Source organism: Bidens hawaiensis, unplaced genomic scaffold (genome assembly GCF_021521415.1).
Source record: "Bidens hawaiensis isolate Kalapana, Puna unplaced genomic scaffold, B.hawaiensis_p1.1 tig00032146_1, whole genome shotgun sequence".
NCBI lineage: Eukaryota > Viridiplantae > Streptophyta > Magnoliopsida > Asterales > Asteraceae > Bidens > Bidens hawaiensis.
Window position 1 is genome coordinate 212,541 of NW_027495463.1, and position 25,168 is coordinate 237,708.

The 25,168-nt window shown below is 37.4% G+C and overlaps 1 protein-coding gene and 1 non-coding gene across 2 annotated transcripts; one reads left to right on the top strand and one right to left on the bottom strand.

Annotated features, from left to right (window-relative positions):
- Positions 1-1,667: 1,667 nt before the first annotated feature.
- On the top strand, positions 1,668-11,962 carry LOC143583141 (disease resistance protein At4g27190-like). Its single transcript, XM_077065533.1, has 9 exons — positions 1,668-1,720; positions 2,390-5,003; positions 5,159-5,656; positions 6,253-6,861; positions 7,372-7,907; positions 8,008-8,167; positions 11,255-11,612; positions 11,671-11,801; positions 11,879-11,962. The coding sequence occupies exons 2-9, from the start codon at positions 2,394-2,396 to the stop codon at positions 11,960-11,962; spliced, it is 4,986 nt and encodes a 1,661-aa protein (XP_076921648.1). The 5' UTR covers positions 1,668-1,720; positions 2,390-2,393.
- Positions 11,963-14,531: 2,569 nt separating this feature from the next.
- Positions 14,532-14,634, bottom strand: LOC143583144 (U6 spliceosomal RNA). The gene has a single exon (XR_013144104.1). It is a non-coding gene; the product is annotated as a U6 spliceosomal RNA (small nuclear RNA).
- Positions 14,635-25,168: the final 10,534 nt, after the last annotated feature.

Genomic DNA, 25,168 nt, shown 5'->3' on the forward strand with positions numbered 1-25,168 from the left:
TGGAAGAATTTCTTATGGAAGAATTTCTCTTCTTCTCATGGAAGAATTTCTCTTCTAATGTAAAAAACCTATTTTTTTACATCTATCTTTTTTTGCCATTTTAAAGCTATTTTACTCCGTGACTCTTCCTTAGGACCCGATTTTACCCTTTTTATGGGTTTTGGGTTGTATCAACTTTGTATACCCGTGTTTTATAAGGTCCGAACATCACCTTTTTGTCCTATAACATACTCGTGAGGTTATAACTCACCAAGTTTATGTTTTTCTTACATTTCACAGTCCGATCTATCATTATATCAATTTACATGTCGAAACCGACTAAAAACTTAACCATTTAAACTGAAACCTACCTTTTGCTTCGGGTTCGGTTCAGACCCGAGATGACTCGAGGATCTGGACGTGATTCTTGTTATTTGAAGACACTTTGAGCACCAAGATCTTCCTTACTTTAACCCGGATTCGGATTCGGGTCTTGAGAGAGTATGTGTGTTCTATGATGTGTGTGAAAGTGTGTGGAGAGAAAGAAAATGGTGAAAGGGTGGAGGGGTTGGGTTTATATAGGGGGTTATGAGCCCCACAACCCACTCACACTTCCAAGTCCAAATATTATCCAAACACTAAACACACGACTAACTTAACGACACACACGCAACAATAAATTCTCTTTTATTGTAATCTCGTAATATGGATGTTACAATGTCTTTAACTATTTGAATATTTAATTATTTTATATTCAAAAATAACATTATTATTATTATTATTATTATTATTATTATTATTATTATTATCATGATTGTGCCACTTTGTCACTATAAGTTTGTTATTGGTACTTGTGTGTTTATATGTTGCATGCTTTGAAGCCGAGGGTCTTTTTGGAAGCAGCCTCTATCCTCATGGATAGAGGTAAGGCCTGCCTATATCACACCCTTCCCAGACCCTACCAATAGCTTTTTCTATTTGTGGGATTTACTGGGTACGCTTGTTGTTGTTGTATATTATTTAAACTTAGCCTAACACAACAACCACAACCACAACCACAACACCATCCTCATCAAACACTAACATGTGTGAAGTTGTCATAAAAACCACCCCAGTCCAATTGCCACCAAATTGGCACACCAACAACACTGTGTGCATCTGTATCAGTATGCATATGCGTATGAGTATCCACCACCATACAAAACCGTAAATACGTAGCAAGTAAACGCGAAATCATCACAATGTAAGAACTAAACACGCAAGGACATATACTTGAATTGCTTTGTAAAAATATAATAAATGCAAATAACATAACTTGTTTGTAGGCATGCATGCTACACCACAAAAGTAATAAAAATAAAAATAAAGTGGGGTTATTCATGTGCGCACACGAGAAAGAGGAAAACAAGCTAAGCAAGTGAATTGGTTAGGTTCGGCACGACGAGTAATCCTAGATAATGAAATAATTCTATATGTATAAAAGTTAATATATAATTATATTTATATTTTTTGTGACCGTCATCCAGTTCAATGTCCGGTTCGGATCCGATTTTCTGGACCGGTCAATTGATATACGATCCGGGCTTGAAAACACTGATTTAGTGGATAAGATTTGAATGGCCTAAAACATGACAAGCATTAACTTCTTGTATCACTTTTGACTCTTTGCCACTGCTACTTTCTGCTTTGCTTTTCTCTGCTTGTTTGCATTTCTCTTGAACACCAAAGAAGAAAAAGCAAGGTAATATTACTATTTTTTATTATCTTTTAGATTATTATCTTTTGATACCTGCTAGCTTCCATTACAAAGATCTTGAGATTATGAGACAATAGTGTTGTTTTAATTACATAAGCAGGGTGGTTTTATGATTTTAAATTGGTAAAAGGAGCAGCCAGCAGGAATAGAAAAAATAAAACCAGATCGTGATGGGTAAACTCGAAACCCGACCGGTATTAGACCGGGTATGAGATTAGATCTAAATTTTTTTGCGCGCATGAGACTAGATAACCCCGGTTACCCAAACAATTTACCCGAAAAATTTTAGTTTCTATTTTCTTAACAAGACGTACAAATGCTTCATTTCATTACATTCATTATATGTAAAATTAAATTTTCTTTAGGGATGTGTATTAATTGTTCCGAACCCGGTCCATTGCCATCCATAGTGACTAGAAATCAATACACTAAAAATAAAAAATATATATATTTTTAAATTTCGTTTTACTTTCTACATTCTTTTTTAAATATTTTTAATTTAACTGGCAGAAATCTAAAATATATAAGCACACATATTTAACTTTATATGTATAGTGTAACTTTGTACAAATTAATATATACATCCTGTCAAAATAGGCATATCAAATCGCATTCTGTTTTATTAATGATTACTTTATTGTTTGCCTACTACAGGAATATGGAATTCGTAACTCCAATTATTAATCCCATTGTTGAATCTTTGATGGTACCTGTTAAGAAGCACCTGGGCTTCTTCTTCTCCTCAACAAAACACGTCACAAACATGAATGAAAGGTTGCAAAACTTGAACGAAACAAAACATGAGGTTGAAGAGCACAAGAATGATGCTTTGAGAAATGATCGCCTTATACCCGATCGTGTACGTGGATGGTTGGAACGAGTGGAAAGTGTAATAAAAGAGGCGGGAACTATTCCAAATGGTGGAAATGGATGCTTGAATCTCAAGACTAGATACAAAGCAGGAAAAAGATCATTCAGTATTTTGGAAAAGATAAATAACCTGCTTGAGCAACAAAGGGAAATCAAGTGGACCGATATACAAAGACCTCTTGGTCGGGTAATTAGTCCTCCAGGGCCATCCACCTCTAAAACTGCTTATGATCACGATATTGCCCAAAACATCTTCCCGTCCAGAAAATTGTTATTCAATGGTGTACTGGAATTACTTGAAGCGGATAATGAGACCCAAATGGTGGGTCTCTGGGGGATGGGAGGTGTCGGCAAGACCACAATGATGGAAGATATAGAGAAGGCTGTGAAGAAGAGGGGAATGTTTAAATGGGTTGTGAGGAAGACTATTGGGACAAAATATGACCCAATTGCTACTCAAGAAGATATTGCAAAACATGTGGGTGAACCTCTAAAGGAAGATAACATAGAGGAAAGGGCTGTTCGTCTTGGGAACAGGTTTGAGGGGATGTCAAAAATTGGCGAAAAGATTTTGATTATACTAGATGATGTTTGGGAGGCGATCAAACTCAAAGACATTGGACTCACAAGTCATTTTCCGAAAGGCTTCAAGTTGCTTGTCACGTCACGAAATGAAAGGGTTCTCACTAAGATGAATGTTGAAAGTAAGGCAGAAGTTTTCAAAATGGTTGGTATAGAAGAAGCAGAAGCAAACTCCTTTTTCTGGAAAACTGTAGGACTTTCGGATGCAGACGGTGAGCTTCGCAAGATAGGAGAAAATATTTTAAAGAAGTGTGGTGGGTTGCCTATCGCCATAAAAACCATTGCAGAGGCTCTTAAAAATGAAGAAAAGGATGCATGGGATCTTGCATGGGAGGATTTAAAACGCCATAACCTTAAAGATATTGATAACCTTGATGGTGTTGCTTATTCAGTTTTTCATATAAGCTACAAGTATCTCAAAAAGGATGACGATAAAGCAATTTTTGTTCTTTGTGGCTTATTTCAAGATGACTTTGATATTTCTCTCGAGGAGTTAGTGAGGTATGGATGGGGTTTGCAGTTATTTATGAGAGCAGATAGTTTAGACGAAGCAAGAAAACGAACCAACACGTCTGTTCGTAACCTCATACGCGCAAATTTGTTGACAGAAAGTTCTATCATAGGATGTGTGAAAATGCATGATCTTGCGCGTGCTTTTGTTTTGGGCAATATTTCAAAATTCAAGCAAGCTTCAATTGTTAACCATGGTGACAAGTCCGAATGGCCTACACAAGATACATGGTTGTCTTGTGAAAGAATTTTACTAACATGCAAAGGTATGCCTGAGTTTCCTGAAGAATTTTATTACCCAAATGTTTTGCTTTTAAAAATAATGAATGGGGATAGGCTACTCGAATTACCTGATGGTTTTCATGAGCGAATGGAAAAGCTTAAAGTCATAGCATATGACAAAATGCAGAATCCATTGTTTCTAGCTTCACTTCAATGCTCTATCAGCCTTCGAACATTATTCCTTGATTCATGCTTACTGGTGGATAACAATATCTCTTTTCTTGGAGAACTTCTTAACTTGGAGGTACTAAGCATTGCACGCTGTAACATCCGAAAACTAACGTCTGCAATAGGGAAGTTGAAAAGGTTGAAGTTACTTGATTTGACCGGATGTGTTAACCTTTGTATTGATGATGGTGTCTTAGAAAACTTAAAAAATCTTGAAGAGCTTTATATGAGAGCTTCTGAAGAGAAACCTATTAGGTTCACTGACCCCAACTGTGACGAGTTAAAGGTGCTTTCAGAGAAACTTATTGCATTAGAGTTTGAATTCTTTGAGAATATTCTTCAGCCGAAAAATATGTCATTTGAAAAACTCCAAAGATTTAGGATATCAATTGGTTGTTCACTGAATGTGGAAACTAAATATGAGGACAAATATTCCTTCAAGAATACATTAGATCTTACGACTAACAGAAGCGATATCTTGGATTGCAAAATTAATGTGCTGTTTTCTAAAACAGGGAAGCTTCATTTAAGTGTGAAAGACATGATATATGTTGAAGATATAATGTCTGCTTCTCAAAATTCCACATTTTCCCGGTTAAAAGTCCTCCATGTTTACAATTGTCAAGAGTTAACACACCTGTTCACAATTCCCGTGGCAAATGGTTTGAAGCTACTTGAGAGCCTTACAGTTTCCTCATGTCCTGCTTTAAAATCACTTGTAAGTTTGTCTGATAGTCATGTGAAAGTAATGGAGCTACCAGAATTGGTGAAGTTGAGCCTTTATGAGCTTCCTGATTTTACAAGCATCATTCATGAGTATGATATTTCTGACATGCAACCATTATTCAACAAAGAGGTAATCACATTTATATTCACCTTAATACTGGATAACTTGTATTTCCTAACATTATATTTTCAACTTTTTTATTGATTGAAAAAGCGTTAAAAAATAATTTTGTTGTTTACGTACACAACAATGTATGTTTCATTTAGTTATAACCTATGATGCAGGTTATGTTTCCAAAGTTGTCGAAGCTGACAATTGATGATTTGAAGGAGTTGAAGAAGTTATGGGCTGATGATATTACTAGTGGCGAAGAAGATAATGTTTCCATGTTAAGAGAGATTAAAGTGGTTGGTTGTGATTGTCTTGTGAACCTTTTTCCAAGGAATCCAATGAGATTACTGAGTCATTTAGAAATGATTGAAGTGAAAAGATGTTGTAGCATTGAAGTGTTATTTAACATAGATTTGGGTAAAACAGAGCAACATAGAAACACCAGCAGCTTAAGAAGGATATGTTGTGAGAACCTAGACAAGCTGACAGAGGTGTGGAGGATAAATGACGAAAATTACTCGGGGGACCTTATTTGTTACTTTAAAGCCGTTGAAACTGTAACAATTAGAAGCTGTAAGAAGTTTAGGAATGTATTCGCACCTACGACAGTCAACTTTGATGCTGGATCAATTATGGAGATCGATATTATGTTTGATAACAATGATGCAAAGGTATGTATAAAAAGAAAGAAATATGAAATTAGTACTAGATTTATTTAGTTGGGGTAAAGATCTCAATAAAACCCTTTGCAAATTGAGAACTATTTTGGATCACTAAAATAATCTCTAAAAAAATATTTAAAAAATTATAAAACAAAAAAAAATGAAAATTTTAAAAAAGTAAAAACAAAACCAAAATTCTTATATTTCATTTCGGTTTTCATAAACAAAATTAATTCATATTATGCCTATACACATGTGTATAATTTCATTTAATCTCTAGTTACGTAATGTATCATTTGTCTTAAATTATACATGTGTGTATAAAAAAAACATGTGTACATATACATACATATTATACATATATGTATAATTTAGCTAAAGCGAGAATATTTTTTTTCGTGTTTTTTTGTATGAAATCGGGATGATAAATAAGAATTTTGTTTTTTTTTTACTTTTTTTATTTTTGTGTTTTTATTTGTATGTTAATGTCATTTTTATGATTTATTCCTATCATTCTTATGAAACTACTTGTTTTTATTTTAACCCTCCCCTATATATATAAATATATTTGTTTGTTTATTACTAATTTCACAAACTGTTGCTAGGATACGGAGATTACAGATATGGCAAAAGATGAGGATAATATGTCTGTAGTTGAATACCCATCCTATCACCTCACACACGCTTTCCATGACCTCCGTAAGATTAGATTGGGTGGACTTAAAGGAGTAGAGGTGATGTTTGAGATGGAATGTCCAAGTATTAATAGAGAACCGGTAACAACTCAACAACAACAACCATTACTTCCATATCTTCAAGAATTAGAATTACACGAAATGGACACGTTAAGTCATGTGTGGAAGTGCAACAACTGGAATGAATTGTTTATACTTCACAAACACCAACCACAATCCTCATTCCAAAACCTCACAACTATATACTTGTACAAATGCAACAACATTAAGTACTTGTTTTCACCTCTCATGGCCAAACTTCTATCCAGCCTAAAGAGACTCGACATAAGAGACTGTCAAGGAATGGAAGAAATTGTTTTGAGTGAAGTTGATGATATAGAAGATGCGGTACTGAATGCATCTGCCTACACTTTGTTCCCATGTCTTGATGATATATATCTCAGTGGCCTAGATAATCTGAAGCATCTTGGTGGTGTTCTTGCCAAGAGGACAACCGATGTCATTCATGATCAATTTAAGGTATGTTTTCTACCTGTTTTTTGTTACTGTCGAAAACTCGTTATATTCTGTTGCTGTCGCCAACGTCGTCATATTCTGTTGCTGTCATATTCATTGGCTGACCTTGTAATCACCGTCGTCACATGAAGATGAAGTGTTGCCGGATGAATCGATAATGCAGCTGTACGAAAACAGAACACCAACTTCAACCAGACCTGCTTTCAACTCAAAATCCATAAGACTAAATCTTGGTTTTTAAACGTAAACACATGTAATAATTGGATCATTTTCTTATTTGGGATTTAAGTTTGTAAATAAAAAGGCTTGTAAATTGTTTCGGGGTGTTACAAACCAGTAAGTATAAGATTGTGGACACTCGTTCAGTTGAAGTGATGAAACTACAATTACTGAAAAATATTTACATTAAATTATTGTATTCCAAGTAAAAATGAAAGACGTTGGTGATCGAATGATATGCATTTGTTAAATTATTGTACGAATATTTTAACATTGACTTTTTATTTACTGCAGTCGGGTGTGACTCCATCTTATGCAGCAACACAAATGCATAACGTTCAAGTGCTAGATATATGTCGCTGCAGATCATTGGTGGGGGTGTTTGGAAGTGAAGCAATCAACAACATTAATGATTGCACTAGCAGTAACTTTGACCAAGGAAGCCTCCCATTGCCAAGACCCAACAATATTACTACGCGTCATGACCTAACCAACTTGGAGGGACTGTCCATTAGTAGGTGTGACCAATTGGAATATGTTTTCACATTTTCCACACTTGAAAGCCTTAAGAACCTCAAAGTGTTGGGCATATATAATTGCAAGTCATTGAAAGTGATTGTGAGGGAAGAAAATGGAGAGAAATCATTATCGTCTAAGGTTGTCTTGCCTCGTTTAAAATCAATTACACTGAGTGGTTTGCCAAAGCTTGAAGGTTTCTTCTTGGGGAGGAATGTTGACTTCGAGTGGCCATCATTAGATTATGTCTATATGGAGGATTGCACCCAAATGAAGGTGTTCACATATGGTGAGTCAACAGCTCCAAATCTCAAGTATATACACACAAGGCTAGGCAAATATAATCCTGAATGTGGCCTTAACTTTCATCAGGTGTGTTTTTATACTTTCTTTTTCTTTCCTTTTCTTGGGGAGGAATGTTGACTTCGAGTGGCCATCATTAGATTACGTCAAGATGGAGAATTGCACCCAAATGATGGTGTTCACATATGGTGAGTCAACAGCTCCAAATCTCAAGTACATACACACAAGGCTAGGCAAATATAATCCTGAATGTGGCCTTAACTTTCATCAGGTGTGTTTTTATACTTTCTTTTTCTTTCCTTTTTTTTTATCTCCCGTGTCAATTAAAATTTCTTAACCATATCATTTTGTGATTTTAACACTATAAAAAGTTTTTTTATGGATCTCATTAGAAGTGGCAATATGGATGGATTGGATGGGTTCGGGTGAGTTTGTCAAAATGGGTTTGGGTTAGAGGTGCACAAATCAGGTTTTTTCCAATACCCAGTTTCGGGTATGGAACCGGGTTCTGTATGATCGGGTATTGGAAAATCGAGTATTGAGAGAAATCGGGTTCCGATATAGTCGGGTATGTGCTTAGGTATGACCAAGTATCATTACCCGGTTTTGAAATTTTAATTTTTTATATATATTTAAATTCGTTTAAAATTAAATTTGCTTTGTAATTTTTAAAAACAATTAAATATTACAAAAACCATGAATTCACTCAAGTGCAAATTAGTACCTTATAATATGCACTTAAAAAAAACTTAAATGTAAAAGTTGTGAAGTGAACATAAAAATATACTATGAAAATTCATGTACGGGTATTCAAAAATGGTATCGGGTATAATTTGGGTAAGGTTTTGGGTACGGGTATTGAGCTCAAAATGCATACCCTATTCATACACTACAGGTAGGGTCGGTTTCGGGTATAACAAAAACTGGTTCCGAGTATTTTCTTCGGGTCACCTCTAGTTTGGGTCAAGATGGATCATTTAAAGAAAAGTTTAGGATGAGTTGAGCCCAAGATGTGTTAATTTTACATGGAAAACCTTTGTTTTATTCTGGTTGGTTTTTTCGGTTTTGTTTTGGTTTTTTTGTTTCGTTTCAATTTCGACATTTTTTCAGTTTTTTTGTTATTTTTTCGTCGGTTTTTCGGTTTCGGCTTCGTTTCGGATTTGACTTTTTTCAGGTTTTCTGTATTTTGTTTCGTCTTGGTTATTTTTTTTTATCCCTTTTCAGTTTGGTTTTAGTTTTTTTTGTTTCGTTTTGGTTTGATTTCGTCCTTTTTCAGTTTTGGTCGGTGTTTTCGGTTTCGTAACGGTTGTTTCGTTTTGTTCGGTTTTGACTATTTATAGGGTTTTTTTGGTTAAAAAAAGCCGAGGCCTTGGCAAACTATATACTAACCAAGGCATCTTAGCTAATTAGGAATGCCCCCAAACTACTACCGTGCTAGCCCAACTACTATACAAGAATCGAAGGTCGGGCTCAGCACCATGACATCTCCTAAAATACAACAATCTAAGTACACATAACAAAGACCGCACAACTTATCAAAATTAGGCCTCCAACATAATAAATGGATGCCCAAAGTATAAATTCATGGTCCAGCAAAAATTTCTGATCTCCAGCCAGTTTCAAAATTTTTGGTCGGGTGGTTTTTTTCTAAAATAGCGGTTTAAACAAGTTCATGAGTCTTATCCCAGTTACAGTTAACCCTGCACATAACCTCTTGTAATCTTTAACTACCTTCACATATTAGTTAACTTTATCAATGGATTGCTGATAACAACAGCAAGAGAACAGAAGACAGCTCTGATCCAAACCATTTGACTTTGGCAGTTGAAGCAGCTTTGACATTTTAAGATTAACCAACAATCATTAAACAGTTTATGATTTTGTTGACTTTGCTGAATCTGAGTTTGACTTAATCTGCTAGCAATCCATCTTGACCAGAACATGATAGAATTTAGATCTTTTTGACTTTCTGAGTTGACTATCATATGAATGGTTGACTTTATGCTTCAAAGACATAACAAAATACCAAAAATACCCCTGATCACCAAACAACCAATATTCCTTAGTATTCATGCGTCAACTACACCAGGAAGTTTTACTTTGACTTTTCCGTTGACTTTCCTGTATACCATTCATTTTGATTAGTTTGAAAAGACCAAAATTCCCGAGTATGAAAAATCCAAAATACCAGCATAAAACTCAGGTTTCTTGACCCGAAATAGGTTTGAACCTCTACCATATTAATTTAAGCCCAGTGTAAGCTACAAAGATAGTATTCAGCCAAGTTATTATCTTTCTTAATTCAGAGAAGGCTTGCAACTAAAGCTTCACTTAACAACCTGAATATTCTAGGAATTTCCACCAGTGTGATGGCCTCTCTAGGAATTATAGTTTTTCTGTTTCGTTTTCGTTTTTTTATTTCGTTGTGGTCGGTTTGGTTCGACATTTTTTAGTTTTTATTTTGTTTTGATCGGTTTTTCGGTTCCGTTTCGGTTTTTGCATTTTCAGTTTTTTTTTGTTTCGTTTTCTTCGGTTTTTTCAATTTCGGTTTCATTTTTTTTGTTTTGTTTTGGTCGTTTTTTCGGTTTTGGTTTTTTGTTACGTTTTGGTCGTTTTTTCGTTTTTGGTTTCAGTTTTTTTCTTTCGTTTTGGTTGCTTTCTGTTCGGTTGAGATTTTTTCAGTTTCTTTTGTTTCATTTTTGGTCGTTCTTTCGGTTTTTGAGTTTTCCGATTTTTGTTTCGCCTTTTGGTTTGGAGTCTTCCAAATTTTTTCGTTTTTGGTCATTTTTTGGGTTTCGTTTTCGTTTCTTTTTTGTTTTGTTTTGGTTGTTTTTGTTTCGGTTTGCTTTTGACTTTTTCTGCTTTTTTGTTTTGTTTTGGTCATTTTTTGGTTTTTTTGTTCTTTTTTGGTTTTTTTTTTTGTTTCGTTTTGGTCTTTTATTGGTTTCATTTTGGTTCGGTTCCGTTTATTTTGATGTGTTTGTTTTGTTTCAATTTATTCTGTTTTTTTGGATTCGTTTCAGTTTATTCGGTTTTGGCGCAAAACGCGTCGGGATATGCGTTGCACGTACCACAATTTTAATTGAAAAATATTGAGTTTTGTTTTGAAATAAAATAGGATGAACCTTGTGTTGGCCCATTTAGATTCATAAACGAAAGCCACTTATAAATATTTTCAACCCAATTGACCTTCTTGAATGATCCATTTCACTTTTCAAATTACTTGACCCAAAAAACCATATGGATGGCTTTTTCCAGCCCTAGATCTCATATGTCCAATCTGTTCAGTTGTTTGATAAAAAGAATGTTGTTTTCTCTAACATATGTGTTGTTTTGTCCTTTTCTTTCATCTCTTTAGACTCCAGCCTCAAGTTCAAGCTTGGCCCCTGCTATTGCACAAGGGGCACCCTGGTCCTACCATAATTTGGTTCAAATATCTTTGAAATCAGTCAATTTTAAAAAGATAGTTCCATCCAATGAGTTGCTACATTTGCAAAATCTAGAAGAGGTTATTGTAAAATACTGTAGGGATGTTGAGGAGGTATTTGAAGTAACATCGGAAGTGGCAAATAACGAGTCACAAACTGTAGTGATAGTTCCAAAGCTAAGAGACATGGAGTTAATGAATCTACCAAGACTCAAGTATATATGGAAGAGCAATCAGTGGACAAGATTGGAGTTTCCACACCTAACAAGACTTCATATTACTCAAGGGAGTATGCTTAGGGAAGGATAATTTTACATTGCCTTCATTGAATATGTTGGTAATTAAAGAATGCCCAGAAATAAGGATTTTCACTGAGGGGTGTGTAGTTGCTCCTGAGCTAAAACTAGTAGAGACAGGTATTGAGTTCTTTCATGTAGGGGAAGACATCAACTCCTTCATAATGACAAAGAAACAAGAGGTAAGTAGATGTGATTCGGTTCCTGTTAATGTAATTGTGATTCAATATTTTGTTTTTACTGTTTTCTATTTATGCAGGGATGTGTGTTTGATGATGATGATGATGATGATGATGATGATGATGTGTATGGAGACTGGGTCCCTAGTGACGAGGATGAATAATTCAAATCAAATATTAAAGGTGAATAATATAACCTTTTTTTCTTTTCTGGTTTCTATTAAAAATTTTGAAAAAGTTTAAATTTTCGGTCTTTAATTAATTATTCACTATTTGTAGGGAAACGTATTTGGAGAGCTCGAGTCCCTAAACTCTGCTAGCGTTGATGAACAATGTAAAGTAAATATTTTGAATTATTCTTTTTAGGTGCCTGGTGCCATTGCCTATGACATTTTTAGGCTTTAATTCATTTTTAAAATGTATTATTGATGGTGATGTGAATGTTTATTGTGTGTTACATGCGATCTTTTAAAAACCGGTATCTAACAATTCTTGAATTGGACTAACAAAAGGTATAATGGTTGAACCAGGGAGCTTCAGAGCCCGGGTTGAACACCGGTCTGCTATGTGAATTACATGGCGAATTAAGTGTTTGAGCAGGGAGTGCGTATGCACCCTCTCAAATCTATAGTTTCTTTTTAAACTTTTAATATATTAGACCCTAATACCCTAGTGCCCCATTCATATTTTTTTAGTGCCCAATTTGAGCACAATTTTCTAATCTTAAGTTTAATTTTGTATTGGAAAATAACAATTAAGCCCAGATTGCTTAATTGTCTAATTATTTCATTATTTCATCAAATTGCTTAATTGTCTAATCATTTCATCCGTTGGAAATTTAGAGTCTGCTAGTTATACAGGAGTGGTAGACAACTAGAAACGTCATCAATTGTTTATTTATTTTGATTTTGTTGATTTTGTTTATAATTTGATTGTTTACGCTTTTCTTAAAATTCAAAAGGTAGTGGATTTTTGTTGTCATTTGGGGAGTAATGATTTGGATTCTAGGTTTCTAAAGCATGAAATAATGAATGAGGCGCTGGCATGTCTTACAAATGAAGCTGTAATTGACCGTTTACAAAACATAAAATCATGTAGAAGTCAATTGTATCATGTATTTTGTTTATTGTGTTTAATTAAATTTGTTGCTTACATATCGAAACGTAGTTTATGTAATATAATTATTCTTAACCCAACCCATGTTGCTTTGAAACACCCCATTATAGTTTGACTTTGTTCATTCTAGGTTAACTTTTTTTGACACCTACTGACTAAAACTTTTGTATTCACCACGGGTGTGAAAGCCGATATTACCGGTTCAACCGGCAGGTACGAACCCCTTGCTATAACATTGGTTACATGTAGGTTTAGATCCATGACAAGATCAAGAATCAAAGGAGATTAATAGAAGCTCCCAAAATGTTTTCGACATTTTCTTTAACGTGTTGACTGCCTCTTCAACTTAAATTGGTTTTTATCATCTTGGTAAATTAATTGCTTGAATATTCATTACAACTTTGTATCCTTTTTACTCTCTTTATAACAGTTGACTTTGAACATCTTTAAACTTTGTTTCTTTTGACTTTCTGGATAACATCCAAATGTATATTGTTCATTAAAGTTTCATTCAAAACTAAACATAAATAAACTAGCATAAATGAAAGAATGTAAATGAACATTCACAAACATAAATGAACCAAAGAAACATGTGTTCATGTTCATTCGCTTATTAATTGAATGAAATAGCAACGAAATTATGTAATTATGGGGGGGGGGGGGGGGGAGGCTTCTTCTGACTATTTGACCCGTTGTTGGTTTGATATAAAGACCAGCTGAACTATCAGCGCAAGCTAATACAATACCACCGTGTGTAAACATCGCATATGTAAGGCCTACATATTAAAAACAGAAACGTTAAACCAAAAAGTTAACATTCCAGACAACAAATAACCAAATCCAAACATTAGCAAACCCATGAATAATCTCAAAGATATATATATATATCCTGAGAGTTGTAACATCAATTCTCTGTGATGGTTAATCGCACCCTCTTAACTTCTCAAATCAACACGCGGTCCCTAGAGTGAAGACAATATAAATCCACTAACACCACTGCATAATAACCAAACTGTGCATGCATCATAAACTCACTGTAAACCGATACAATCCATACAAATTCATCATACAGTTCAATTTCTCTACCAGTTACTCATGCATGCAATATAAGCAACCAATTAGATCGATAAACCTAAATCTCAATCTCAATGTAAATCAATGCAATCCAAAGCTATAGCGGATAAGATCGATAAACCTGAAATTCAATCTCACCCAATCCAATGCTATCACAGCTCAATTTCTCTATCAATTACTCATACATGCAAATCGATACAACCTCTAGTATCTCAATTCATAAAATAAGCATTTCAATTGACAGTTATGGCTAATTAATAAGTCATAACTGTAATATTCAAATAATGAGTCAGTAATTTGCAATTTATCTCATGCAATCAAACATCTTAAATGTAATATTCAAATATTGAGGAGCTTAAAACATCAAAATTAGTGTTTTTTGTTTCACCAAACATGCTGAGTCAAGATTACTCACATTCATTAAGATAATAACCTCTGTAAACTGTTGGGGTTTAGCGTAAACTAAAAACAGCAGACTCTAGAGGATCAAAAAAACTTATGGTTCCAATTTTATCGGATGTCCCCGAAGGAAACGGAATAGAAAAAAATTTGGACCATTTCTCGATTTGTGCGTGTCATCCTTGCGCAGGGGCCATGCTAATCTTCTCTGTATCGTTCCAATTTTATCGGATGTCCCCAAAGGGACAATAATCTTCATCCAGCTCGGTATTTTAAGTAGCCCAAAATTCATCCAAGTATCGATGTGGGATAAACTGTTTAGTTTCTTTTACTTTTATTTCCCTTTTGAAAAACAACATTGTGCTTTATTTAATTACTAGTAGGAGTGCCCGCGCGTTGCGGCGGGGATGCAATGGGGATGCGTTCGGTAGGAGCTCGGTTTGCGGTGAGGGGGTGTCTAAATGAAGACATAACTATAAAGTTGAATACGAAACGAAACAATTCTAATTAGAGTTTTATCTAATGAGTCAACTTTAAGCAAAACCTTAATCTTACGACGTTTTAAACAACATTAAATGAAAGTTGGATATAATACATTAACAATTTGTTAGCTATCCAAATTGTTGGATGAAATTTCTTAGGTTGATTTGCTTATAAAGTATATACCTCTGTTTCTTTTTGCACAGGAGTTAAAGCATAACCAGTTATTTAGTTATTAGAATTAAGAAATATATAAAATACCTCATATGCGTCTGGCTTTGTTCTTTGACTTTATGGTCAACCCACTGCATCATCAGTTGATTGCATTGAAGTAGGCTTGGTTTCAACAATGTCATACAAAATGAAGAACATGAATGTTTTACAAATAACAATCACTAAACACGCAAAATAACAAAACATGACAAATAAAGCATTTCGGGTTTCGGTTAAGTTTTGAGCTGAAATTTTAAAAACGGGTTACGGTCAGGCCGGAAACACAGGGTTACGCCAAACACCGACATAAAATATATTAAAATTAGGCCAGGCTGGAAACAAATTAATTGGGGTTTGGTTCAGTTTCGAGCTGCAATCAAGCTTGTATATATGTTTTTTTCATAAAATGTGAGCTTGGTGCAAGTTGAAAAAGAAAATTTTTTTAAATTATGTTATTTAGCTCAATTCGATTAAAATTTTAGGCCAATGTTATTCAGCGCAAGCCAGTTACAAATTATGATAACAATATTCAAAAGAAATTAATTTATTCCGTCAAAATCCAAAACCAAACTGAATCGGATTCGGTTTGGTTTGGTTTTGAGCTGCCTAGGCCCTAAGTTAAGGTTGGTTCTGTTTTGGTATCGCCCAAAAATCCATCATAATGTATAAAACAAAAACCGAACTAACGAATATACAAAGGGTACTCATTGTTTACAATCGAACACCTTATCCATCAAATGCAATAAATAAACACCAGTTAATTGTCAATTACAGTTTCACCAAATGACTTTAGGAGATTAAAAGAACTTTAAAATCGGATCAACTTGCAATATTTTTTGTTTAAACGTCTGTTTTCTTATATATATAATTTATGAAACTGGAATCTGAGAGCGGGTCAGTTTGGGATATTTTGGTGATGCTGTCGGAAGGTCAAATGGGCCAGCTTGTTAGTCCAAAATAGTCATGTGCAAAGGCGAGGCATAATTGATTAGTTTTTATTACATGATGTTGGGCATCCTATCTGATGGGTGTACAACTTGAATAATGGATTTCTATTATATTAGCCTCTAACCATAACACATATTTAATGCACACATGTATAACATAAAATGCAAATCTGGAAAATCTGGAAACAGAGTTGTATATTGTGTTTGTTAACATGGAGAGTATGAAGTGGAAAAACAAAAGTGGTATGTACATGAAGTCAAAGTGATTCAACTTAATATAATTTTTATATATTAATCAAGTTTAAGGAGCAACACAAAGCAGTTGATCATTTTATATAACATTAGTATGCATCAATTGATTAATCAAACTATGAATGATATATGAACATAAGTATGTCAAAGCTAACCTAGAATTTATGTGTGGTCATTCCCCTAAGACGCAATACCACATACAATGGGTGACTGAACCTGAAAGATCAAGCACAACATTTACATAAATACATATAATTTATTTAAATCATATATTTTCATAACTCATCAGCAGTTACAAACAAAAAAACCAGAAAAAATGTCACATGCTTTTAGCAAATCAACGTTTAGGTACTGAAACCACCATAAACAGTTCAGATTGCTTCTGTTTGATAATTGGGTAGTCTTGTGAAACCTATCATTGAACATCAATCATATTTGAAACCTATCACTGAATGAGAACCATAATTGAATTGAAAGGATATGCAATTGAATCACCATCCATCAGCAAAACAAGCATAAATCTAGAAATTGACTCAAATTAGGGTTGCAAAAATAAAACAAATTACCAGAGAATGATGATGTCCAAGCCAGGCTAAGGGAATAGTAGAAAATAGAGAGGATGAGGAGCCAAGCTTTAGGTATTATAGGAAGAGGAGACAGCGATAATTGAAGGAAGCAATTAAATGGTATTTCTTACAATAGTTTTTTTTTTAACTTGCCTTTGGACTGATATCATCATTTTCTTTTAATTTTCGTTTAAATGGATTGCTAATAAGACTTTGTTGTTTCATTTTCCAAGTTTCTTAATTTTAGTAGGGATAAAACTTAAACCATAAATCTATAATCAATTTCAATTTACACATAAGCCCTAAATCCCTAATCAATTACAATTTCCAAATATTATCCGAATATCCAATAAACCATAGTCAATCATTCAATTGCTACCAATGAGGTGGTGCTCTATTGCCAAAGACAAAGCCTTTAAAACACATGGGTTTGGAGGGGAGGTCTTGGTTCAAATCCTAAAGACAATAAAAATTAAAAGAAGTTCACTGTTAAAAAAATCATTTAATTGCCCATAAACAATTCGAAATTAACAATTTATATAAACAAATAAACAATTACAATTTTAAGTGGAAGAATACCTAAATTAAACACGTAGAATTCAAATCGTTGACGAGTGAGTGATGGACTGAACGAGCACCGAGCGTTGGCTGTGACATCTGCCCCGATCCGACCCGACCCAGGTACCCGTTTCTCTGACCCGATCTCTCTTTTATTATTTAATATTTATACTTATATTTTACTTTTAATAATACTATATATTTTCCTTCCCGCCTCTCTCTCTCTCTTTCTTTCCGCCGTCCCGTCCCTCTTCCTTCTCTCTTTCCGCCTTCTTTTCCCTCTTGTCGCCGTCCCGCCCTTACGCCTTGTTTCCCTCTTTGCTTGTCCTTTGGTTCTTCCCGCCTAAGGATGTCTGCAGCTCCACGCGCCAGACTCCTTATATGGAAGCCTGCGTGAAGACATCTTGTTCCTGCGATGCGTGAAGAGAACTCTTCTCGCAGCGCGCTAAGAATGCATGTTCTTCCCGCAATGCGCTAAGAATGTATGTTCTTCCCGCGATGCGCTTAGAATTCTTGTTCTTCACGCAGCACGCTAAGGATTTGTGATTCTTCCCGCAGTGCGCTAAGGATTGTTGTGCCAGCCTTCGCGCTCGCGCACTCAGCCTTCCCGCGCTTAACCCTTGTATCTTCTGTTTATTCCAGCCTGTATGCTTTTGTGTTGTCTTATCTTCTGTGCTGTTGACCTAACCTATCTAATGTCTGAATAGTTACTTTCGGCGCAGCATGCGTACCAACCCCCATTGGTTGGTAGAAAAAGTGACTGACATTATCTTTTGAGATCTGCTTTTGCCATGCTTGACCAGTACCTTTATCTGATCCGCCCATGTTTTTTTTTACTGTTCCCTGACAGCTTTATCTTGCCCCCTGCAGCTGCCATATCTTTTGATATCTTTTGCTTTTGGAATCTTTTGCTTTTTGAGATCTTTTCCCCTTTTCTAGGGATTATGTCTCCTAGGGTTTTTCTATAAATAATAATAATATTTCATAACACATCACACACAAAACACTTAATCTCTCCTGTTCTCTTGCTCCTTGCTCTCTCTGCCGTCTTCCTCTCTGCCTCCGTCTTCCTCCTTGTTCTTCCTGCTTTTCCGGTAATATATATTATATATAATAGTTTACTTATTAATTATGCTAACTTATAATCAAGACTTAAAACCAATCGTTAAAACAATAATCTTATTTATAGGTTAACTTGTGCTTGTTTAAAGTTGGTTCTTGCTTTATCTATCACCGCATCGTTTATCAAGTGAGTTATCTCGTATCTAATCCCTTTTTATTTTAAATGCTTTGGGATGTTCATGTGTTCATACAAAACTTGAGTCTTAAATTTGTTTATGAACTTTAGTCGCGCAGTATCCCATGTGTTGAGGACGTTTACTTGGCTGTTTATTTGTATGTGTGTATCATTAACCGCTTTGTTCGGCCTATTCCGCAGTTCCGTTGGTACCATTAGTTGAACACGGGAGACCTATCGTTTACGGTTTTCTTTGTTTACACTTGCACAGATGTTTTCTCGTTTTTATGCTCAATTGGGAGCATGGATTGAACTATGATCTATGAACTATCTTAGGCTTGGTCACAATCTGATTACACCCTTGTTAAACTCTAGACATACACGTGTTGCGCGCAGATTTACTGTGATTATCTATGATTATCTATTAAACTTGATTTCTCACCAACACGCAAGTGTTTGACGTTTATTTTAACACATGTTCAGGTTTGCAGTAGCTGTTTTGGAGCTTGTGGACACGTAGGACGTTTTTACTTTTGGACCTAGAATTAAAATGTATCAAGACAAGTTAATGTTGTTTGAATGTTATAATTTATAATATATTGATTTATGTTTAATTTATGTTCTTTATTTTCCCCGCTGCGCGTGCGCGATAAAATGTGTATTAATAAATATTGACACCAATGGTGTCACGAGTAATGAAACAATATGTGGCGCCCCGATGTATAATCCGCCTTTGGTCGGGGTGTTACAGATTGGTATCAGAGCCCGTTGACTTTAGGATAGGTGGTTAGACGTAACGGCCTAGAATACCTAAGAGTCCCTTCTCGCGCATGAGAGAAATCTCATGTTTGCGCGCTTATTGTTAATTACTCGTTATTTATGAATATGCTCGCGCTTGCGCAGTATATGATTTTATGTTTTATTCCGCGATATTTCGATTTTTGTTGAATTTCGATTTTTATTGATTTTTCTTACATATTCGTTTGTTGGGTTTGAAAATCCGAAAAGTCATGGTGATACATGAATAGTTGATTTTCAATTTCCATTTACGATTATGTTCTGAGGTTGGAGACTTGAAAAGTCATGGTGATACATGAATTGTCAACCTCCAATACTCATTTTCTTGTATATTTTATATTGAAGATTGAAAAGTCATGGTGATACATGAATCGTCAATCTCCAATACTTGTTTGCTCGTCATTTTAAATTGAGAATTTGGAAGATCATGGTGATACATGAATTGTCGATTCTCGATTCGAATTTGTTACCTTTATTAAGTCTGCATTTAAAGTCATTTATTTTACTTTAACTTTTGATAGTATCTAACTCTGCGAAACCAAGCTTTATAAGATTAAAACTTTGCGCTAAAACCAAGATATTAACTAAAATTAAAATTTTTATAGAATGCCTCCGCTATCTCGCCGATTTCAGAGAAGAGAAGCCTCGCGCATGCGTAGACAGCAACGTTCCCAGGAAATGGCCGCCGCAATAGCCCAAGCCTTGAGCCAAAACAATACCTCCAGTTATAACATTAAGTCCTTTAATGCGGGTAACCCTCCGAAGTTCACAGGTCTTGAAGGAGCCACCGTGATGCTCCAATGGCTTGAGAAGATTGAAAACGCTTTCCTCCATACCCAATGCCCCTCAGAAAGACGAACCCTATATGCTTCCAGTGTCTTGGAATCCAGAGCGCTTACATGGTGGAATGGAGTAGCTCATGCGCGTGGCGCAGAGGCTGCTTCTAGCATGACATGGGAGGAATTCAAGGAAATTCTTACGCGAGAATTCTGCCCTCCCAACGAAGTTAAGCGCCTGGAGGAAGAATTCTGGAACTTGAAGCAATATAGCGGTGAAGCGCGCGAGTACGCGACGCGCTTCCACGAGCTAAGCTTACTGGTCCCTCACCTTGTTACCCCTTCCCGCCGAGCCATAGAGAAATTCCTTGGGGGTCTCCCCATGGAAATTCAAGATTCTGTATGGGCCAGAAACCCAGTTACCCTCTCTGACGCCATTGAGTTGGCCGCTGTGCTCAGCGACAACCATGTCAGAGCAGGAACCCTGTTCCTGCGGGGAACTGAGAAGACCAAACCCAAGACTGTCCCTGAACCAACAGAAACCAAACCAGAACCCTCAAACCATAACCAGAAACGTAGGCGCAGACAAGCCTATGCGCTTACCAACCCGCCCATTGTCCAGCAACCAATTTATCAACCAGTTTACGCGCCTAACCCACTGTCAACCTACCCAGCACCTCCTGTAGTCCACAACTATGCCTTAACCAATCCAGCACTTCCTGCCCCGCCAACTAAGAAACCTTACACAGGAAACCAACCCTTTTGCCCAACCTGTAGACTTCATCACCCACCTCAAGTCCCGTGTCGACAATGTAACCGATGTGGCCGCGTAGGTCACTCCGTTGAGTACTGTAGAACCCCTCCCTCCAATCCGATTGCGCCAACACCACCAGCCTACCCGCAGAACCCACAGCCAACTTACCAAAACCCACGACCCAGATCGTGCTTTAACTGCGGTGATCCAAGTCATTTCCGGAACGCGTGCCCAAGACTACAAGTTCAGATTACTCAAGCGAATCCGGTGAACCAAATTTCGAACCAAGTGACGCGTGGCCGAGCTTTTAACATAACCGCGCACCAAGCGCAAGCGAATAACGACGTAGTGAATGGTACATTTTTGCTTAACGGATTTTATGCATCTATGCTTTTTGATACTGGCGCCGATAGAAGTTTTATCTCTCGCGCCTTTGAGCGGAAGCTTGCGCGACCGCGCGATAACTTAAAAGAAGATTTTTCAGTTGAATTGGCTAATGGCGAAACTGTTTTAATAAACTCGGTGATTAAAGATTGTACGCTTAACCTTAACGAAAACGATTTTCTAATCGACCTCATCCCTATGCCTCTTGGAAGCTTTGATGTTATCATTGGTATGGACTGGCTCTCGAAGAATCGCGCCGAAGTTATTTGCGCCAAGAAATTGATTCGCATACCTCGAGAAAATGGTGATCTTCATATCTACGGCGAAAAACCCTCCAGTGGTCTTAAACTTATGTCTTGCGCCGAAGCCCAAAGACTCATGCGGAAGAAGTGTATTGCATTTCTAGCCCATGTGGTTAAACCCGATGAAGGAAAGAAGCTTCGCGATATCCCTGTTGTGCGTGATTTTCCTGAAGTTTTTTCCTGATGATCTTCCTGGTATCCCTCCCGCTCGTGAAGTCGAGTTCCGTATTGATCTTGTCCCTGGTGCTTCCCCCGTGGCTAAATCTCCTTACCGTCTTGCACCCGCTGAGATGCAAGAATTGGCCAGCCAACTTCAAGAGTTGACTGCTAAAGGATTCATTCGCCCTAGCTCTTCGCCCTGGGGTGCTCCGGTGTTGTTCGTTAAAAAGAAAGATGGATCGTTTCGCATGTGTATTGATTACCGCGAGTTGAACAAACTCACCATTAAAAACCGGTATCCCTTACCGCGTATTGACGACCTCTTTGATCAACTCCAAGGTGCCTCTTGTTTCTCGAAGATTGATCTCCGCTCTGGCTATCACCAGTTGCGCATCCGCGATGAAGATGTTCCGAAGACTGCTTTTCGAACTCGTTATGGCCATTTTGAATTCTTGGTCATGTCCTTCGGTTTAACCAACGCACCCGCCGTTTTCATGGATCTTATGAATCGGGTGTGTAGGCCTTTCTTGGATAAATTCGTGATCGTGTTTATCGATGATGTTCTGGTGTATTCTAAGACCAAGGCCGAGCATGAGCAACATCTCCGGTTGGTGTTGCAGAAGCTTCAAACCGAGCAACTCTATGCTAAGCTTTCCAAGTGTGAATTTTGGTCGGATGAGGTACAGTTTCTTGGTCATGTTGTAAACAAGATGGGTATTCATGTCGACCCATCCAAAATTGAAGCAATCAAGAACTGGTTTACGCCATCTTCTCCTTCTGAGATCCGTTCCTTTCTGGGCTTAGCTGGTTACTACCGGCGATTTATTTCGAACTTCTCAAAGATCGCTTTGCCTTTAACAGCTCTGACGCACAAAGGTAAACCGTATATTTGGGGCTCGAAGCAAGAAGAAGCCTTTCTAACGCTCAAGCGTTTGTTGTGTGAAGCTCCTGTTCTTGCGCTACCTGAGGGTAATGATGATTTTGTCGTGTACTGCGATGCCTCCAACCAAGGTCTCGGTTGTGTTCTTATGCAACGAGGCAAGGTTATCGCTTACGCATCAAGGCAACTTAAGATTCATGAAAAGAATTATACAACTCACGACCTCGAACTAGGCGCAGTGGTATTTGCCTTGAAGATCTGGAGACACTACCTTTATGGTACTAAGTGTATCCTCTACACTGACCATAAAAGCCTTCAGCATATCTTTGATCAGAAGGAACTTAACATGAGACAACGCCGATGGAACGAACTCATCAGCGATTACGATTGTGAGATCCGGTATCATCCTGGTAAGGCTAATGTGGTAGCCGATGCGCTCAGCCGAAAACCCTGCCAGCTTAACTGTATCTTGCCGCGCACCCAGCTTCACTTCGCGCCGATCCAAAGCAACCTTGAATCGCGTATTCGTGACGCGCAGCGCGCATCCATCAGTAATGGTAACCTTCGCGCCGAGTTAGCGTGTGGCGCGGAAGCACTTTTTGTCCCTAATCTGAGTGGAATTCTCTGCTATCTTAATCGCATCTGGATTCCCTTTGATGAGAATCTTCGCGCTGATATCCTGAGTGAAGCGCACAAATCTCGGTATTCTATTCATCCTGGCACTGATAAGATGTACAAGGATTTGCGCATTACTTATTGGTGGCCCGGTATGAAAAAGGATATTGCTGTGTTCGTAGCTAAATGTCTGACTTGTTCTAAAGTGAAAGCTGAACACCAACGCCCATCTGGTTTGCTCGAACAACCAGAAATTCCTACGTGGAAATGGGAATGTGTAGCGATGGACTTTATTACCAAGTTACCTTTGACAGCAAGCAAACATGATAGCATTTGGGTAATAGTGGATCGATTGACTAAGTCTGCTCACTTTCTGCCCATTCGTGAAAACTACCGTGTTGAGCATCTCGCGCAGCTTTATGTCAAGGAAATCGTCTGCCGCCATGGTACTCCTTTGAGCATCATATCCGATCGCGATGGCCGTTTTATATCTCGCTTTTGGAAATCTCTCCAATCTGCGCTAGGAACTCGCTTGGACATGAGTACGGCATATCATCCTCAGACTGACGGTCAGTCTGAGCGAACTATTCAAACTCTTGAGGATATGCTCCGATCTTGTGTTCTTGATTTTGGAGGTAATTGGGATTCGCACCTACCTTTGATCGAGTTCTCTTATAATAACAGCTATCATTCCAGTATTGGTATGGCCCCATTTGAAGCACTTTACGGTCGTAAGTGCCGCTCCCCGATTTGTTGGAGCGAGGTGGGAGAAGCTCAAATCACAGGACCCGAACTTGTTCAAGAGACAACCGATAAAATCGCCAAGATCCGTGATCATCTGCTGACTGCCAGAAGCCGACAGAAGAGTTACGCAGATCGTAGGCGAAAGCCTCTCGAATTTCAAGTTAGTGATCTTGTTCTCCTCAAAGTGTCGCCTTGGAAAGGTGTTGTCCGCTTTGGGAAGAAGGGTAAGCTTGCTCCTCGTTATGTTGGTCCATTCAAGATTCTCGCGCGTGTGGGAAAAGTTGCCTACAGACTTGACCTGCCGCCGCGCTCAGTAATGTGCATCCAACGTTCCATGTATCCAATCTCAAGAAGTGTTTAGCTGACGAGAACCTTCACATTCCACTTGATGAAGTTCAAGTTGATGAAACTATGCATTTCGTTGAGAAGCCTGTTGAGATTATGGATCGCGAGGTTAAGCAAACCAAGCGCAGTCGTATCCCTATCGTGAAAGTTCGCTGGGAGTCCAAGCGCGGAGCCGAGTTTACATGGGAAAGGGAAGATCAAATGAAGATCAAGTACCCGCACCTGTTCTCTGCGCAACCTACTTCGAGATAAATTTCGGGACGAAATTTCTTAAAGTAGGGGAGACTGTGACATCTGCCCCGATCCGACCCGACCCAGGTACCCGTTTCTCTGACCCGATCTCTCTTTTATTATTTAATATTTATACTTATATTTTACTTTTAATAATACTATATATTTTCCTTCCCGCCTCTCTCTCTCTCTTTCTTTCCGCCGTCCCGTCCCTCTTCCTTCTCTCTTTCCGCCTTCTTTTCCCTCTTGTCGCCGTCCCGCCCTTACGCCTTGTTTCCCTCTTTGCTTGTCCTTTGGTTCTTCCCGCCTAAGGATGTCTGCAGCTCCACGCGCCAGACTCCTTATATGGAAGCCTGCGTGAAGACATCTTGTTCCTGCGATGCGTGAAGAGAACTCTTCTCGCAGCGCGCTAAGAATGCATGTTCTTCCCGCAATGCGCTAAGAATGTATGTTCTTCCCGCGATGCGCTTAGAATTCTTGTTCTTCACGCAGCACGCTAAGGATTTGTGATTCTTCCCGCAGTGCGCTAAGGATTGTTGT

Bases quoted from the DNA above. Each gene is read 5' to 3' on its own strand.
- LOC143583141 (XM_077065533.1), top strand. From the start codon at position 2,394: ATGGAATTCGTAACTCCAATTATTAATCCCATTGTTGAATCTTTGATG. The intron at 8,168-11,254 runs GTGTGTTTTTAT...TCATCTCTTTAG, and splicing joins GTGGCCTTAACTTTCATCAG to ACTCCAGCCTCAAGTTCAAG. The intron at 11,613-11,670 runs GTATGCTTAGGG...TGGTAATTAAAG, and splicing joins ACTTCATATTACTCAAGGGA to AATGCCCAGAAATAAGGATT.